The sequence below is a fragment of the Papilio polytes genome, unplaced genomic scaffold (genome assembly GCF_000836215.1).
Source record: "Papilio polytes unplaced genomic scaffold, Ppol_1.0 DF822067.1, whole genome shotgun sequence".
NCBI lineage: Eukaryota > Metazoa > Arthropoda > Insecta > Lepidoptera > Papilionidae > Papilio > Papilio polytes.
The window spans coordinates 5,587,545-5,607,177 of record NW_013527137.1 but is presented as its reverse complement, the minus strand read 5'-3'; the positions used below and the strand labels follow the sequence as shown (position 1 = coordinate 5,607,177).

The following is a 19,633-nucleotide window of genomic DNA, read 5'->3' as shown; positions in this document are numbered from 1 at the left end:
GGCGGTCACAACAAAGGTTGCCATGGCGTCCACTTGTGCACACTAATGGAGGCAATTTGCTCGTGTTTTGCGAAGCGAAGGCGATTAGTCCCGCCGTTACTCCTCTATGCGAGATAAGACAAGCAAAACATATTTTTTTATAAGAAATGCGGAAATAACAACAGATTTTTGGTGAATCATTTTAAGAAATAGTACCGTTAGTATCGTACTTTGAATTAGTTTGTAAGATTTACAATTATTTTTTTAACAGCGTGGAGATAAAAATATTGGAATCAATTTTACTTCCTTTTAAATTCCGCTATTAACACTGCTGTGTGATTTTATAGTATCTCTACTTAAGATAATGCACGTTTTATTTATTGCCACATATCTTTTGTATAAATTAAACTGGAAATTGTGCTTTTCGATAACAAAAATCGTATTGAGTCGAATAAATATTTGCACGATTCACGAACATTGGATTGGCTTCCGTCCAAAGGTCGAAGGGAACACTTACATGTCGATATGAATTTTCGTTTTATTTTTTTGAAAAGAATACTTATTCTCTATAGTATACTTATATGCAACGCAAAAACATTACGAATGGTACTCGATGGAGGATAATTTTAAAAAGAAATAGTCCACTATTAATTTTTTACTAGTAAAATTACGACAAATGTACCTCCTTGGTATAAAAACTCCGAAAGTATTATGTATTTCTTGTGCTGTTACAGTAAAGTACCAGTCTACGGTGATCGTAGCTTTAGCTAATCTCTACGCTTCTGCTACGTCACCTCTACGACGCTACGCGTCATTAAGCTTAGTGTACTGAGGCAGCTTTTTTCAAAGTAAATACGTTCCACAAATTCATGGGATTGTTTGTGACAGTTTGATGAAATTGCTTTTTATTCTATTTACATAATACAATATTTTTATTCTGACATTTTATAAAAGGGCCGAAAGGCCGGTGATTAAGGAAATTGAGTTTGTTTATTTGCAGAGCGCTGTTAAGAAGATTACTTGCCATTAGATTACAAGGTTAGCTGTTGCTAACAAATGGTCTGTCGTAAGCTTCTTATTTCTTTAGACAGTAAGGAAAAAATAACGACATGTTAGAAGTTTTAAAGCTACTTTAATTATTAATAATAGGATCCTGGTTCTCAAATGATATTTCAATGTCCAAAGAAAGTGTTTAAAAAACATTTCAGTTATGATTCGAAGCTAAGTTATAGTTCGAAATCCTTACCTGTACCAGTATCTAGCAGGCCCTCAGGGTCAGTGGCCTCGTCCGCGCTTGCAGCTGCCAGCAGCAGTGGCAATGCCCACCACAGCGGAGACATTCTTCTGAAACAAGATAATGCACTTTATCTTTATCTTTATCTTTTCAAGCCATTAAAAACCAGCTTGACATTTCTGGTAGAGGAGTAAAATCTTTATCGATTGAATTTTCGGTATTCTAGAGAAAGTTTATTTAAGATCGGTTGCACACATTTGACTAAACTATCGCACAACTGTTGAGCAATTGTCAATTGTTTCGCAGCCAACTTAACTGTTTACTTGCACGACTAAAAATCGAGTAGTGTGCGCACCTCCATATAAGTTCATAGGAAACGAAGCGGGACTAAGGACTAAGGACCTTTAATACATGAGTATATAAGGGTAGAAAGTTATAAAATTGTATTAAAAATGTGTGCTAGAAATGGAAATTCATAATCTCTATCCCTCTAGGTTATGGCCAATAATTTTATCTGTAGGTGAAAATTATTGTTCATTCTGGTTTATTTCTGCATCAACGTAGCTTCAAAGTCGCCTGACCCAAACATGAGCTTAATACCGCTGACCAAGGAGCCGCAGCGAATCCAATAATGTAACATTTTCCAACTCATTGACCAAATAAATTGTAATAAATGATCGTTGACAAACCGTGAACAAAATTCAATTGATACCCAAGAAATTGTTACAGTGTAATACTTAAATTTTTATAGTAGAAATTTTTACGTAAAATAAATTTAACTAACTAATTATTTTACGGCTATTACTCACGTCTAATTTTTTCGGTGGAGGCACCGCCTAGCTTCGCACCCTGCGGGGGTCCGTCTTCTTTCTTTTCTTCAGTAATAGCCGTAAAATAGTTAGTTATAAAAATGTCTCACGAAAGTTTAAATAATTTAAATTTAACTGTTTATCTTAAATGATTTTATTAACCTTTGTCTCTGAAATAAACAGAAACAATAACAAGTTTTAACATTTATATGTAGGTATTTCAAATTCCCCGGTGACTTTTATTTTAAAGTGTACGAAGATAAAACATTCATTTGTTTCACCGCCAGAGGGCAGCAGAGAAAAGTAAGTCGCGGATTGAGGTCAAGTCATATTGTGTCACAAAGTTGAAGAGGTCTGATGTAAGATCAACCTCGAGTTATTTATTTTCTAGTCATTTGAAATGTATAAAATAATTGTTACATAAATTCTTATTATTATATATCTTATTATTCTTATTAATATATATATCTTATTTAATCTCTAAATTGTAAATTGAGAATTAAAAAAAACAACCCATAAAAAAAATTTTACTGTGCTAAGAAAAAAACAACTATAATAACATCATATTCTCAACTGGAATTAAAATAACTTGTGCCGTTAATTTTCTATTCATTTTATGCAACACAATACTTTCATTGTTGTATATAAATTCCAGACACTCTGGGAGAGCTTTCATTTCCATTCGCAAGCTTCCTGCAAAGTTTCAACATCGCGTTCTGCAAACGAACGCAGGCTGCATTGTTATCGCTCCAACTGACATTAGCCAAGGGAACCAACAAAGCTTCCTTTTGTATAAGAATTATGTTTTATTACTTCTGTTTTGTTCAAATGTAAGTATTACTATGAACGATTTTAGGCTATATAAGATTGGAAAAGAAGAGTAAAATGGAAGATCGAAAAAGGTATGAATGGATTGTGAAACATTAAAAAGGCTTAACCTCTATTACACAGAAGAAATGCACATGTGAGATAATAGTGTATTCAAATATGATGGCTAATAGAGATTCATAAGAGAGTACTATGCCGACCAACTCATTAAAATAAGAAGGTTATTCATTATGACAGATTTTTTTGGTTAACGTGACATAATAAATAATACTATATACTAATATAATAAAGCGTAAATCCACACTTCTTTGTCGCCTAAGATGTCAGCAATTACAGCATATTTTTGAAAAATGCTTTTTTTTATTAAAAGCCCTAAACTTAGCTTTAGGCTACTTTTTTGTCACGTACTAAACTTAGGAGGTTCATAAATTGGAAAAAACCCTCACGTGGGAAAAGGACCATAAACTACGAGCTGCCAACATTAAGGAAGTAACATTATTATGGTAACGGTAATTTTGACATTTGCAATTGAGAACTTGATAATTTAGACAATGAAATAAAGTTTTTTAATTTAACGCGGATGAAGCCGCAGGAAAACAGCTAGTTAGTTGACATTTCTGAAACTTTATAATTGCGTTTTATAGAAAAGGAAGCTCCGTGTTTTCGACAAATCTGGAGACTTACAAACGTATTCGGGATAAAGACGTCCCTTTGTGATGCGAGTTGACCTCGCTTTGTAGGTGGTATTTAGAGAGGCCATCCTTTGCTCTCACCCTGCGGCAACACAATGAATGTTTTATTTCTGTACTCCAAAAATAGACTAAAAGTCTCTGGAACAGTTTCAAAGGATGACTTTATTTAAATTTCCGTTTATATTTTTTATTTATTTTCTAAAACTACGTCTCTTTTGTGAAAATAATAGATTGTTTTCTTACAACCAAAGTCGTTTTTAAGTAGTTTTATGAAAGTAAGGTTAGGTTATCAGTGTATTTGTGAACAGATATTTCCAGAAACTCAAAGTAAAGTAACTTTGCAACTTGTCAGCCGTACGTTCTCTATATTTTAAATCATAAATAACCGTAATAAATCTAACAAAAGGTAAGATAATTATTTATAAGAGAATGATCAAGGAAACAATGTGCGGTAAGCCAGTAACAGTCAGGCGAGCGCCCTCTGTGAGTGATGGATGATATTCAATTACTCATAATAAAAGTCCTCGTCTTGTGTTTCACTTTTTTATATATCCATTTCGCCATTATAAATTACTTTTAGCTATTATACAATGTTTATAATAAAATACATATATATTTATAGGAATCTTAAATATTTACCTTACAATCTCTGTTATAATATACACTTAAATTAAAAGATTAGTGATATCAAATCAACTTTTAATGTTTTAATTTTTATATGAAAAACAAAAGCACAATTTCCAGAAGTACAGAAAAAAGCTTCGAATTAACTAAAAATATCACAGACTTATTGTAATACTGGAGTTACAAAGTATAAATAGAAATGAGAACAACAAAGTAACGATATAAAATCGAGAAACTTCTTCAAAGGTCTCCCAAGTAACAGCTGCGGGCAATTTCACCCGGATGGGCTTTTGTGTTCTCGTAAAAGTACTCAAAAGATAGAATAGTTTTGCCACTTGCGCAAGAAGTTGAACGTTAGCACATTAATCAGAAAAGTCTCTCATTGTAATGATTGTGAATAACTTTAAGAAACCACAGACTTTTTATCGGCAGAGAGTTTGAAAAACAAAATGGGTGTATTATGCGCACCTCCATGTTTACACTAATGAAGCGTTTAACTAAACTATACTATATAAGGCCGATGTCTATAGTCTACAGGGGCTCTAATTAAGTGATTAACGTTTGTAAGTTTTAATAAGATGTTAATGTATATTCAGAGAACATAAGTAGCATAAGTAAAAATATCATTTTACACAATATTTTTTTTTTAAATACTTAAAAACTAAATTCGTAACATATCTAAAGAAAACTGTACAAAATAAACGTAGAATTAAATGGTTTAATTTTTTTCGTTGAAAATTATACGGATAAATAAAATAAAACTGAGGTACGAAAATAAAAATAAGCTAAACATTACATCAATGTTTACGAGATGCTTCGAAACTTCTTTCACATAGCTATTCTCTATTTTGCAAACACGATACGTGGGTATAAATATTTATGAAAAAAAGCGTGAACAAGAAAGAATTTTTTCGATAATATAAAACAACAAACACCTGCTATAAGAGGCTTTAGAGACCTCTACTTCGAATATTTCCATATTTTCAATTCATGAAACTACATAACTATTTGAAATAAATGCTCCCGAAGGTGTTGTATGTTAAACTTTCTGCGTGTATTTCTTACAAGAAAATAATTACACTGCGTTTTAAATTAAGTTTTAAGTTAAGTTTGAACACTTGACTTGTAATCTACAGGTCTTAGGTACGAATCCCGCCACGTACCAATGTGATTTTCGATTTTTCGAATTTTCATATGTACATAATTTACCCGACGTTCTTACGGTGAAGGAAAATATCGTGATGCCTGCACATATCTGCAAAGAAATTCAAAGATATAGTCACCCCTTATTAGGGTAGGCTCCGAGCCCCTCGGTGGGGACGTGTAGTGTGCTGGTGATGGTGGGATGTCAGTTAGATTTTAATTTTTTAAGTTTTAAGAAATAACTTAGTTTCTTATTTTATTATAAGTACTTACAAATGTTTAACTTTAGATTTTAACAATCCGACAGCGATAACCGTTCATACTTTATCAACACTTAATTTCATTGCTTAGTTACGTTGTGTTATGTTATACATTAATTTGTAACCTGTATACGAGGATATCTACGGCAGTGATAAAATCATAACCACAACAATTTGGAAATCAATGCAGTCCATATCACAGGTTTACAAATAGGCTAAATTTACATAATTGTATTGAAACAGCCAACAGCGCGGTCGTCAATATATTTAAAATTCATGAACAAACATAAATATAAACAGAACTGCCCATTATATTGCGTACTAAACAATGGATTTACATTTTGCATAATTTCCTATTAGTTTGATGTTATTACAAGTAAATGAGGGATATAAATTTAAGTTTGTCAATTATTTTTAGTATTATATATTGCAAAGTAACCAGTTCAAAGTTAAAGAACGAAATAAGTGTTCTCAGTTATCTGCAAAAATACGTAAATTACAGATGTCCGTTCCCTGTACATCCCATCTGCTACACCTTCCCTTCCTATCTAATCTGACTGGAGAGGAGTGCATGAAACCTTTACGTTTGGTATATAGTTTAGATATAACTGTGGTATGGAATTCATTTTAAAATGTTGCCATTACAAATAATACGAGCATTTAATGTTACATGAACGCAACAATGTTATCAATCTCAAAGAACTTCACGACACATAAAGCGTTGCAATGTTACTATGTTACAAACTTTGCTTTTATCTAAACCCATTAAGACTGGCTTTATAGTTAGCTTGTATTCTGTTGGTGAAATAAAATAGTTACACTTCTAGGAATGACTTTACCATAATAATAAAGTAAAGAGTATTTATATCTGTGGTATTAAAATTTGCATAAGATTTTCGTTTGTCTCAAGCCTCTACATTATACAACAACCGTACTCTCTATTTCTTTAAAAATAAACATCAGTCAGACTAACTTTTTCCCGTGACTTCACTCGGATGTAATTTTATAAAAACACTTTGTATTTAATTAACATATGTGTTCTTCCAGACTAATGTTCTACGTGACCAAATTTTATATAGATCCGTAAAGTTAGGAGATACATAGTATCAAACATCCATACATCCATGCCTCATTATTCATTTACAACATTAGTACAATTCGTATAACTGTAGTTGAAAACAAATACTTTTAATTATATCCACTTAAATAACATCACACAGCTCAAAGTCAAACTAAAAGAAACAAAACGTTAGAACAATTCAAAGTGGTAGAAACCAGCGATTAGTATTTGTCTTACAAAAAGGTTAAACCATTTCGACGCTTGACACGCACTGGGAGAATTAGTTACACAAAGTTTCTAGCTTGAAGGATAAACTTTATAACAAGTACTGACTTTTGGTTTAGACAGGCAAATTATATATAACATATGTGTGCCAAAAACCAACATGAAACATATAATAGTTTAATGATGAAAGCGCACACCGTAGGATAAACAATGGCACAATTGTTGTCGATTGTCGATTGTTCCGCAGCCAATTGAACTGTTTAATTACATAACTAAAAATCGATGTGTCAACTCCTTAAAGCTCATAGGAATCAAAGCGAGGCTAAACATTTGTGAGACAGTGTAGTGAAAGATATGCGCGTTCTAAAGGTGCATACCGATGTAACGCGGTGTAATATAATATGCAATGGCGAACATCTATGCAGTAAGTACGTAGTGTTACGGGGAAACCAGCGAGCAACGCGTCTGTCTAGCAATGTTACATTACACCTTGTAAAGTTGGTCAGTACGCAACTTAACGTTTAATTTGTAATTATATAATTTCAAGAAAAATAAAACTGGTTATTGAGTACTAGCTTTCGTCCGCGAATCCATCCGCGTAGAATAAAAAAACAAAAGTGAGTAGCATATGTGTTTTTCCTCACTGTCGTTTACATGTATACCAAATTTCATCGAAATCCGTTCAGCCTAAACGGCTACAAACTCCTACAAACATCCATCCATCCATCTAAACTTTCACATTTATAATATTAGTATGAAGTATGATAATTGGAAAATCAATTAAAAACAAGAATTAACAAAGTTAAATCTCTGTTACAAGCCCATAAGCGTTTTGTAATAATGAAATCAAAGTGAAATGTTAAATTCGGGCGTTTCGCGGAAATGTAAGGTGATTAAATTGATAATTCCGTTCAGTGAACGTCGAAAATTCTGTTAAACTGAAACCACCGAATTCACAGAAGCAATTAATTTCGTTTCCACTAAAACCTGTGTTGTTTGAGAGATTATCGATATTGATTTTATCTTTTCATAATTAAAATTAGTGCTTCAACAGTATTTAATTTTGAATAATAATTCTAGTAATTAACTAATATTATAAATGCCAAAGTTCAGATGAATCCTTGTTTGTAGCCTAAATCCTAGAGGATAGTCTAGAATTTAGAAGAACACATAGTCTACTTTTTAATTCCTCTCGAACCGAATCTCGAGAGAAAGCTAGTATAAAACGATTGTATTTAAAATCTCTAATTAAAGTATCATCATCATCACCAGCTCACTTTATGTCCCCACCGAGGGGATCGGAGCCTATCCTAGTAAGGGGTGACTAGGCCATAGCCAACCACCCTGGCCAAGTGCGGGTTGATTGACTTAACACATATCTTTGAATATCTTCGCCGATATGTACGGGTTGCATCACGATGTTTTCCTTCACCGTTGGAACGTCGGGTAAATTATGTACATATGAAAATTCGAAGAATCAAAAATCACAATGGTACATGCCGGGATTCGAACCCAAGATCTGTAGATTACAAGTCAAGTACTAAAACCACTGAGCCACCGACGCTCTAAGTAACCCTCTCTAACAAAAGTACTCGTATAATATGTTTAAAATGTAAGACAATTTCCATTAGTAATTGTGTAACTTGGTGTTACTTGGAGTGAAACAAATGTATTAATCTCGGTTTTCCGTCAGACTGCTGCCGAGCACAATGGACCACGAGACAACTTTATCTGACAACTTCACTTTTACTCTACATAGAGGAGTTACGTTCACTACAGATAACAGGATACAATGAATTGCTTTTGTATCGTCTTTTGGTTAAAATATGTTGGGTTTATGAAATACTTGCTGTTGCTCGCGACGTCGCTCGTGTGGAATTAAAAAATAATGAAGAATCTAGCCTATGTAATCACAGATTACCTTTGTAATGGCAAAAGAATTTTTAAAATCGGCGCAGTAATTATTAAGTTTTTTCGATACATACAAAAATACAAATCTTTCCTCTTTATAATATTAGTTAGTATAGATGAAAGACCAGTAACTAAAATTATTAATGTGAAAGTTTAGATGAACAGAAGTTTAGAGTTTGTAGCGCAAATTGCTATACAGATTTCGATGAAATTTGGAACAGATGTAGAGTATAGTCGGAAATAACAGATAGGTTACTCATTTTTATTTTATTTATTCCAAGAGGATGGAGTCGCGGGCGAAAGCTAGTGTATTATAAATACGAAAGTTTTGATGGATGGTTGGATGTTTTATTATTTAAACCACATTCTAACTCAGTGAAATCAAATAATCATTTGAGAAGTTGAACATATTTCGCAAGCAATTTATCATTGAAACGTAAAATATTGACATTCCGCGCACAGAAACATCAAAGTCTTTACTCGCGGAGCATTTCGAAGTGAACAAATAATATTGGTAGTTCCATTTTAGTCTTTAACATTATATACATAAGGTCTGTACGATAATAATGCTTTGCGAAGTTGTTTAGAATAACAAGATATAGGAAATTTGCCCCATTAAGATGCATTAGTCGTGACAGGGTAATGGTGGTATATTGTAACGTAATTGTGAATTGTGACAACTTAACGATCTTATAGCATTATAAACCTAAATGCCCATCTGTTTCACACCATAATAAGATGGAAGTTAGTTTAAACATATACACATAAAATGGTCCTATAAATATACTAGCCGAGGATCGTGACTTAGCCGCGTGAAGTTAAAAAATAATAAAAAAGTATAGCCTATGTTACTTACAGATAAATTACTTTTCTAATGGTGAAAGAATTTATGAAAATTCCCCAGTATTTATGTGAACAAAAATCCAAAAATACAAATCTTTCCTCTTTGTAATATTAGTACAGATATACATTTATATTGTGTAAGAATTCGCAATATCATGAAAGCCCATACTAATTAGAGTTTTGTAAAATTACGAATTCACGAAACTGTTACTTCAAGTTTAAGTTGCGAAAATAAGGTTGGTTACCAAACTTAATCTAAGTAAAGTCGGTTCAACTTTTACAAAAAACATTATCTTGGAATATTGATAAGAAAGATCTTATAGTTCAAAATCTAAATACTTATGTAAAAAAGAACTATTCTAAATCAGTTTTAGGTTATCATAAATACACCTTTCTCCCTACGGAGGGTCGACAGAGCATGTAGTGATCTTCCATACATTTCCATAAGCCGTCATATTACTCGTATTTACTCCCTTCTTAAGCAAATTCTCTTTCACACAATCCATCTAAAATCCATCGAAATTCTAAATGTGTTTTTGTATATTTTGTTTCTATATGTGTAAATAATATGTAAGGCCGGTTACCCTATTAAATTTAAGTTTAATTTACTTGAGTGCGAAGGAATCTAAAAACCAGCGTAGAAGCGACTTAGTCCTTCCTGAGTACGGTGAGCTGGCTACCTTAGCCACGATTTTATATTGTGTTTTCTTTAGAATTAGTTCATTCACGTAATTCTGTGACAATAAATACATATTCATTCTTTATCTGGTCTTCCTCTACCTTTACTACAATATGTATTTTATATAATCTACACTCACTTTCGGTAAGTTCATTTTTATTGTCACAAATAAATAACATGTCATGGAAGTACATTGCAATTTGTTATCCTCGCTTGTGACTACAAAAGCGCCATTTACATAACCACGTCATTTGTATGCATGTGATGCTTACGACCTTTTGTGACATTCCTAAAGTGTGGCCCCACTGTTAAATAAGCCGATAAAACTTTGGTGTCAAAGTTATGGATAGAAAACATTTCTTTTTTAGATAGGTCAAACAATATTCTTCTAGAACGCATTAAAATGTAAGATTTTTTCAAAAAAAATCCAATTCTAAGGTTTTTGTTTCTTTTTTATGGCTATAAACGGACACTTTCAACTATCCATAATTATAACTATTTATTTAATTGCAGTAAAATATAAATTGAATTCGAAGTAAAAGTACAACAACGCTGTAAAACTAAAACAAATACTTTGAACTGTAATAATTCAAATGTACACTTTACAATAATTAAACGATAGTTTATAACTCAGGTTTAATACATACTCTATCAGTTAACTATCTCATTTCTTACTAATATTATAAATGCGAAAGTTTAGATGGATGGATCTTTGTCAGGGTTTGTAGCATAAACGGCTGAACGGACCTCGATGAAATTAGGTACAGATGTAGAGGATAGTCTAGAATAACACAGGCTATTCCCTTTTTTTTTTAAACGTGGACGGAGTTGCGGACAAACGCTACTTTAAATTATCTTACGTCGATAGATCTCTTTAATTAATTATATTAAAATCGGTTTATTCAAAGTTCACCAAGTACAATGAAATCTTTTTATGATGAAAACTAATCCTTATATCTTTCCGACAAATGAATTTTAAAATTGGCGTGCCCGGTTCCCGGCGAGTTGCAAGTAAGTTGATTAAAAACGGTCCGTCATCAAGTTTTCCCGCCTAATGAATATTGATGGAGCTGAAATTTGCATGCTTTGATGAATTATCGTTATAAATAAATTGCTTGAGAAAAGAACATCTGTGAATGTTTTTTTATTCAGAATCCTTATTGGACAATGGATACAAAAGTTAAGGGAGACCGAAGAATTTTTTTTTTATAAAAATATTAGTAGATTAGTAGATTTTTTTTAACCATTCCAACTAAGCTCTCGGCTTGAGCTAGCTATGGTTAACGACTATAGTCGAATGGCGGGATTCAAACCCTCGACCTCAAGGTCCATACCCCAGACCATTAGGCTATTGGCGCTTACAAAGAATAGATGTCTAAAAGAGAATATGCATAGGAATGGAATGAATTTAGTTTTGACGACTGATAGAGATGTATAAATGATCAGTATTGTGTCAATACTGAATAGGGACAAGGAAGGGCAAGTGACCCTCATTGGTCAATGAGTTTAACGATTTATCAGTGTTAAGGTATAAGAAAAAAGTCGATTACAAAATAATCAGAATTTATAACTCACTGGTTGAATAAGTTTTAAGATAAATTGAACAATACTAAATAAGCATAAACAGTAATAGTATTGAATAAAAAGAGCACCCATACAGAAATAACCTTTAGAGAGAAACATTGCAAGCTGTTCAAATTGTAGAAGAAAAATTCGCTCAAGTTGTATTTTTAAATGTTTAAAAATGTACATTAAATTTATAATTTAACAAAATTGTGATATTTTTCAACCTTGTTTAATTCATATCTAAAAAAACAACTAAAACCTCGTTATCGTAACAAGACCTATATTTAGGCGGCTTGTAAAACGTTTTAACCTAGTTTGTATTTTATCGAGGTCTAGATAAAGCTTAGTACATATAATTAAAGGGAAACTATTACTGCGTACATCAAACGAGTTCAAATCACGCACTATGCCATTGACCATATTTAAACATTCTTTCGTACTAAAGTAAATCTAAATGTTATCATGGAATTAGTAGTTTTGTAAATATAACATTGTCTAGGATTTACAAAATATTTCCATATTAAAAGTATGTTTTTTAGAACTAAAAAGATATGAAATAATTGAAATTAACTGCATTTTTTTAATAGACAATAAAACCGGATGTCTGCCTTTGTGTAATCAATACAGATACGCTGTTAATTAAAATTAATGAAATTGGTTATAAATAATAACGTTTATTAAAATGGAAATTAACCTGAGTTGACTTACATTAGTTATTTCGCTAATCAGATATAACCTAAATGTTTCTAAAAGGAAAATTTACATAATTATTATTCGTACTGAAATTAGTTTCATTGTATTTCAGTTATCCGAATTATGAGCATTCGCAATAAATACTAATTTTCCTCGGTAACAATTGTTTATTTTTTAATTAATTAAATGCAAATACAATTAATTTTCATACCGTATTCCTTTATATTGAACATTCTAAAATATTTACAAGCCTTATCTGAAAATATTAAAGCTTAAAACAAATAAAATATTAAAACTTTCGCCTGCGACTCCGTTCGCATGGGATTGAAAAAATAAAACTAAGTATGTGTTCTTCCAGACTATCTTCTACATCTATGCCAATTTCAAATCAAATCAAATCAAAATCATCGAAATCCGTTCAGCCGTTTAGGCTACAAACTCTAACAAACATCCATCCATCCGTCTAAACTTTCACATTTATAATATTAGTAAGTAAGATTAAAACGAGCAATCGACTTCAAAATAAAGCAGTGAGAAAGTAAATCCCGTAGTTAACTCAATTGAGCACGGTTGAGCCAGTAATCCTGGCGCACAGAACGGTTTTAAATTCCGCTAATAGCAGATCAATCGTAAGGAACCACCTTTTGTAAAACCTGAGTTTAAATACGCTTCGTTTGCCTGAATGCAGTTTTATTACCCCAATGAGATTGCACCATTGTTCTAAGGAATAAATGTTATTGTCATCATACTAATATTATAAATGCGAAAGTTTAGATGGATGGATGTTTGTTAGCGTTTGTAGCCTAAACATCTGGAAGAACACATAGGCTACTCGCTTTTGTTTTTTTAATTCCACGTGGACAGAGTCGCGGGCGAAAGCCAGTAATAATATAAAATATGAGTAATATCGTTGTAACTATTTTTATAAGATAAAACTCCAGACTCCTAACTAAAGAATCGATAAAAACTATAACCAGACGACTCCGTAGACAAAGTTCGCTCATTTAAAAACCGATAAAATGATGAAAGTTTTATGAAAGGAAGCGGGGAATATAATAAAGAAGTAGTGCAAAAAACTTCAACAACCATTTTCCAATTTTATAACAAGGGTTTTAGCATTTTTCTAAGTAAAAGTAATTTTCATAAAGAATATTTTATAACGTCACTATTTAAGCTTCTTGTTACGAAAGTACCCGTTTTCTAATAAATATAGTTAGATGAGTTGATGAAAAAGAATAGAAAATATTTTTAACATAAGAATATGAACTACGAATAACTAAGAATATGAAATGATATGAGGCTCGATCGGGCATATTGATAGACCGCTGTCAACGTGATAATAGCTACACCCTCGTCACACGCCATCTACACACTGAGATGGGAACTAACGTATAAAGTTTCAAATTCATTACAATTTAGTAATATTGCTCAAAAGCCTTCATTATGACCTACAATTGAAGTTTAGTGAGTTTTAATTTGACTTTATTATTTACTTTTTATGATAAAGGCATCCTTTTTAGGTTATTGCCTACGTAAGCTATTATTCCTTCTACAAAGGTAAAACCAAGGGCAGATCCAGCTTTGGCGCCAGGAGGTGACATAGTCGTGGTGAAGTCAAGAGCTTGACAAAATATATTGACATATTCTCTTCAGCTCTGGACCAACCAGCTCAGGGGGTTCATGACCCCTATGACCCCCCCTGGATCCGCTCTTGCATAAAACAAGATTATTATAACCCTAAGTTAGTAATTAATTAGATAAAGGTTATATGCGCGTTAATCCCAAGACATGATCCATGATAAATATCCCTTAACGCTTAAGGATAAGATTTAGCGTTTTCTTGGTTAACATTGAATTGAAGATATTGCAGACCGTCCGCCCAGTCGACAGGGAACAACCCTCGTCAAACTCGATTGTGGTTACACTAAATCGGATACTATCGGATATCGTATTCATTTCTTGTATTAGTTTGGATAAAACGATTTCGATACAGTCAAAACTTAAGCTCAGTGACCCGCTTAATGTCAACATACAAAATGCGTTCCTTTAAAATAGCCTAACAGAAGAATAAGACAACCAATTGACTTGGAAGCCTTGTGTTGAAATTGTTCTCAATGAAGTCCTAAATCTGTGATTTCAAGAAATGATGCTGGCTTTTTAATAAAAAGATAGTCGTTGATTCATCTACACTAATATAATAAACTAGCTGTTCCCGTGCGGCTTCATCCGCATGAAATTGTGACAATTTTATATCATTGTTTACATTTGTCAAATTGTCAATAGCAAATGTTAAAATGACATGACATGACAAACCTTGACTGTTTTGCTTCCTTGATGTTGGCAGCAACTTATGGTCTCTTTCCCACATTAGGGTTTTTATCCAAAATATTTACCACCTAAGTTTAATGGCGTGAAAATTATAGCCTAAAGCGTGACGTAAGTGTAGGGCTTCTTATTAAAAAAAGGGTTATTCGAAAATGCTGTAATTGGTGACATCTTAGGCAACAAAGAAGTGTGTGTTTACGCTTTATTATAATAGTATAGATAGAAAAAAAGTGCATTTTTGTATATAGTGAAATAACTCAAAAACTACTGGTCAGATTTAAGAAATTCTTTCACCCTTAGTAAGGTAATTTATTTGTGAATTAAAAAATAAAACCTATGTTAGGCTTTATTTTTCAATTTCATGCAAACAAAGTCGCAAGCAACAGCTAGTAAATAATACGGTCTGTATATTCCTTACAACATATATGACATGTTTCATCAATCAGTTTCCATTAATCTGATTGGTCGTCTGTTACAACACGCAGCCGCTACATACGTCACTAAGCCGTACTGTTGCTGATTTGTGATTAACTAATGGACTAATAAATAGAGATATTAGGTTTAATCTATTGATGGATTTTATTTATTACATCAATAAGGCAAATATGTTTTTTTCCTTACAACCTATAAAGATAAATCACGATTAACTTTCGATAAAACATTTACTTAATACTTATGAAATACAAAAAGTCTGTAGTACAATCTGTAATGAATTACTGCGTGTAAATAAAAAATATTACTCGTGCGAAGAAGATTTTCCGACAGCCTAATGACGTCACGCGTGAACTGACGGTACTGAGCAGAAAAATGAGGGACGTGGTTTTGTCAATCGGAAAGAGTCATCGGCAAACCTGCCCACGGTTAAAATCTATAGGACCAGTACAATACGTTAATTTTAAAATCCTAATACAAAGTATTTTTACGACAGAATACTTAAATTTTCTTAAATCAAAGTTGGTCGATTAAAATTCAAAGTGCTACTCCATTATCGCTACTGTCACTACAAAGTTATTCGATTTAAACTTTGAAATTTATAGCAAAATGTAGATAGATATTACCTAACTTGATTTACGGATAGATTGAAAACAATCACTACGGATAGCGGATAGCATAAGCGTGCGGAAAATTATCGCACAACTGTTTAGTCGGGCCTTGATTTCTATGAGCTTATAAGAAAGTGCGCACCTCGATATTTAGTTATGCAACTAAACAGTTGAATTTACTGCGAAACAATCGACATTCGCACAACAATTGTGCAATAGTTTTGTCAAAGGTGTGAGCTTGCTCTAAGAGTTATGTATTTTAAGTAAGTGAGTTAAAGTTTTAAAAATAAACTCGGATCTACTAGCGTGCTACGCTATTATGCTACGAAATTGCTACGAAAAAGTTTGTAGATATATTTGTTAAGATTATTTGTAAGCACTTGTCACAATCTAAGTTTATTCAGATTAATTTAAAGATGGTGGAAACGAATTTTACGACAATCTCTCGTCAATTAAAAAAATGTTTCTATCGAATTTTCTTGTTCATAGATTTGTATCTAAATGAATAAACATTATTTGTAATTAGAAAATGTAATATTTACATTACTTTATTGTGTATTGTGTAGGTAATAACTATTCTGAAGAATTAAGTTCGTAGAATTTATGAGTATTTGAAAATAACAAAATAAGCAAAATCCTTACAAGATCTTAGCTAAATGTTTTTTCGTTAGTATTAATTTATTCATTTGGAACAATTTCTTACATTTTTACCTTACATATTGATATGAAATTATAATAAACCACTAGCTTGATAAACATGGTAATTTATGTTGACGTTTACTCAAATATTTTAAGACTATAAAACATGAGATGTTAAAAAAATACAAACTTGAACGTCCACAGTGAAATACGAATGCATTGAAACAAAAAGTATTGTGTTGATGCACGCTACGCCGCATCTACGAGCCCCTCTATTAGGAGTCATACGCGAAATTATCATGAAAGCGAACGCAGCCGTGTGCGAAACCCAGTCTAGCATGATCACAATGTAAATTGTATGTCACCTATATACCATTTCATGTTTTTTATGCCATAAACGATAAACAGAAACAAAACATAACATTTTTTTTAATAAAACTACGCTATTATGTTAACTGTTTTATTAAGTTTACTAATAAACGGTACGAAATTAATAGGAATTAAATAAAGAGGAAATATTTGTAAAAACTATTGTAATATAATACGTTTGTGAAACTTTAATTACAACTATGGCAAATATATCAAACATTTTCAACAAGTCGAATGTACAAACTTTGATTAAGTCTGGCAAGGACGACATAAAGGCAAGCCAAAGTAATTAAAATCGTTCCGCTTCGGAGATTTAATGAGATTATTACGGAAATGTAATTTGAATAAGCACTTCATTAATTTGTGGTTATACCGGGGTATAACTAGATGGCGCTGTATATCATAGACACGAACAAATGATAGATGCAGATAATTTTCATCATCATTACAAGAACATAACATCCTCAATAATCATAGACGTTCTGTTTTTTAGGTTTCGGTAATGTATAACATTTTGGTGGCTTCAAACATGCAAATATCTATGTCTATACATATACACTAATATAATAAAGCGTAAACGCACACTATTTTGTGGCGTAAGATGTCAGCAATCACAGCATATTTTTTAATAATTATTTCTTTAATAAAAAGCCCACACTTAAGATACGCTTTAGGCTATACATTTTCACGCTATTAAAATTAGAAGGTTAATAAATTGGAAATTGGATTTCATGTGGGAAAGGGACCATAAACTACAAGCTGCCAACATTAAGAAAGCAAGCCTATTATGGTAACGTTAATTTTGACATATACAATTAAGAATTTGACAAATGTAAATAATAATATAAAGTTTTTATAATTTCATGCGGATGGAGCCGCACAGGAACAGCTAGTTGGAAATAAAAATCCTTTTCGGAACACAAAGGCTTTAGTTTGAATGAGTGAATACGAATGAGACTGTTACGTGCTGTTCCTGTATTAACAAACGGAAATAACAGGGATACGTCACGGTCGGGTTTGCGAAGCGATGCAATACTTGAATAAAATAACATTTGAATAACGGAAACATATAAAACACGTATCTAAAGGAAAAAGATTTTATCTTTTTGTCTACTAAAACATTTGTCAAGCAAAAAACTATTTGCATCTACTGAAATCAGACTAAATATGTTCAATTTACATATTTTCGTATATGAAAACATCACTTATAGCATGTTTTTTATGTCTTTTGTACCATAAAACTACATAAAATGTCTCAATTTAACTAATAGGTAAATCTAAAAAACGTATTACTTCGCCATACAAAAGGCAACAGAGAATAAACATCGTATAAACATTACGGTAAAAATTGAATATTTTCGACACTTAAAAAATGAATTCATCGTTGAAAATTTTTAATAAAATAGAGAACATTTGCACGTACGTTCAAATCGATACACGAAGCAATAAAATTAAAACGACTATAAAATGGACGTCGCCATTTTGATTTCATTTTGAACCTATTGTACTATGTTGAAAGCTATACTAACAAATTCAGGTAAATCAAATAAAATACAGACCGAAAAATATGTTTCAAAATGTAATTGAAATCATGACAAATAATTCTAATTAATTTAGTGAGTTTTAACAGAATGCAACCAAAACTTATCTTCATAAATTTTTATTTATAGAGTTTCGGCGCTCTATCATTATTTTATTCATTATTCCACGTGAATACACAATAAATATTGGAAAGCGCACTGTACCGGAAGTTGGCAGCGCGTCAACTGACACAGGACAGTTTTAATTAAACTGCCTTTGTGTCATACTGAGTGAAATCACTCATGTGTTACGTATGCCCAGATTACACTGTAACATTAAAACTACAGACTTCAAATGGCCGATAGTGCGAAGCCAAAATTATATAAAACAAAGTCGGCGTTTTATCGGACGACTAAGCTATCGTCCGATTAAAAGTCTGCAGTGTATAGGGCCACTTAACCTTTACATTTAAGCCATTTGATATGCTGTTTTAAAGCCTTATGAATCATTTCCATGGCATAAAAAGCTGTATATTCAGGGAATTAAATTCGCTACCCATTTAGTATTGAACAAATTCTTGTAAATTCTTGTATAAACTTGTTGTACTAAAATATGACTTCACTTACTGACGATTACTCTATGATTTTCTCATTGGATTTAAAGAGATACCAAAGCAAAGTCGCAAGGATTGCAAAAGATTACAGCAAAATTAAAATAAAACCACTACGTACATTCTTATATAAATGTTTCAGTTATAATTTGGCGAACATAAAATGAGTTGTCCGAAGCAATTATGAACCTAAACAGAAAGGTCCATTAATTTCTCGCGGGACCGCTCGCAGACAGCGCGGCGCCGACAGAGGTTACGTTATTTAAATATTAACATCAACTACAATAAACGACATTTAATAAAAGCTTCTCTAAATAATCAAAGAACAAATATTTCAAGAAGCGTTCCTTGACGATGACTTTTTTCTAATAAAAATATATCTGAAACATTAGTGGGTTAACATTAACTATTGATTGTGATTGTGACAAATGTTGCCCAACAATCAATGATATACTCTAAATTAGTGTTTCTCAAAGTGGGCGATAATGCCCCGTTGGGTGCGTTTGAATCCTAGAGGGGGGCGTTATAGGGCCCCAGAAAAAATGGTGGGAGTTAATGTGGGTTAGGGGGACGATATAAT

At 32.2% G+C, this 19,633-nt stretch overlaps 1 protein-coding gene across 1 annotated transcript in view; it reads right to left on the bottom strand.

The window, feature by feature from the left end:
- LOC106107460 (thrombospondin type-1 domain-containing protein 7A-like) overlaps positions 1-19,633 on the bottom strand; it is a 66,006-nt gene that overhangs the window by 27,535 nt on the left and 18,838 nt on the right. The window contains exon 2 of the mRNA XM_013288320.1: positions 1,226-1,323. Coding sequence (XP_013143774.1) covers positions 1,226-1,319 — 94 coding nt within the window. The 5' untranslated portion in view covers positions 1,320-1,323. The remainder of the gene's footprint in view (positions 1-1,225; positions 1,324-19,633) is intronic.